A 442-nucleotide genomic window follows, 5' to 3' on the forward strand; every position below is an offset into this window, starting at 1 on the left:
AAAGAGAGACAGAGAGAGAGAAGTCTTCTTACTTGGTCGTGTAGGCATAGCTGCGAAGTACCTATCTTTCTCAGCTCTTAAGAGCGAAGAAAGCTCAGGCGTTGACCACCGAAAGATCCGATCTGTCCACTGAAGCGAAAGAAGCGAAAAGTAAGAAGACTGATATACATCTATCTCTATACATGAGAAGACCCCCCTGAAGTGAGATAAATCTATGATGTCCTCATGTAGACTGATATACTATGTGCACGTAAGGGTGCCACATACACAAGCACCTACACACATACAGATATATCTCTATAGAGACATATACATGTGCATATATACGTATAGTACGTACAACTGTCTACTGATGATACAGCCTTTCAATGAAAAAGAGGTAGGCCAAGAGTTAAGGTCAGGGAATGAGGACGCATGCATGTGTGTATTAAGATGTAGGTGG

At 42.1% G+C, this 442-nt stretch overlaps 1 protein-coding gene across 1 annotated transcript in view; it reads right to left on the reverse strand.

Moving 5' to 3' along the window:
• Positions 1 to 33: 33 nt before the first annotated feature.
• The window catches only part of CSUI_005066 (endonuclease exonuclease phosphatase family protein), a gene marked incomplete at its 3' end in the record, with an annotated part of 9,790 nt that continues 9,381 nt past the window's right edge, over positions 34 to 442 (reverse strand). The window contains exon 9 of the mRNA XM_068065246.1: positions 34 to 129. Within this exon, the coding sequence (XP_067922778.1) occupies positions 34 to 129 (96 nt within the window). The remainder of the gene's footprint in view (positions 130 to 442) is intronic.

This window comes from Cystoisospora suis (genome assembly GCF_002600585.1).
Source record: "Cystoisospora suis strain Wien I chromosome Unknown contig_2420, whole genome shotgun sequence".
Taxonomy (NCBI): domain Eukaryota; phylum Apicomplexa; class Conoidasida; order Eucoccidiorida; family Sarcocystidae; genus Cystoisospora; species Cystoisospora suis.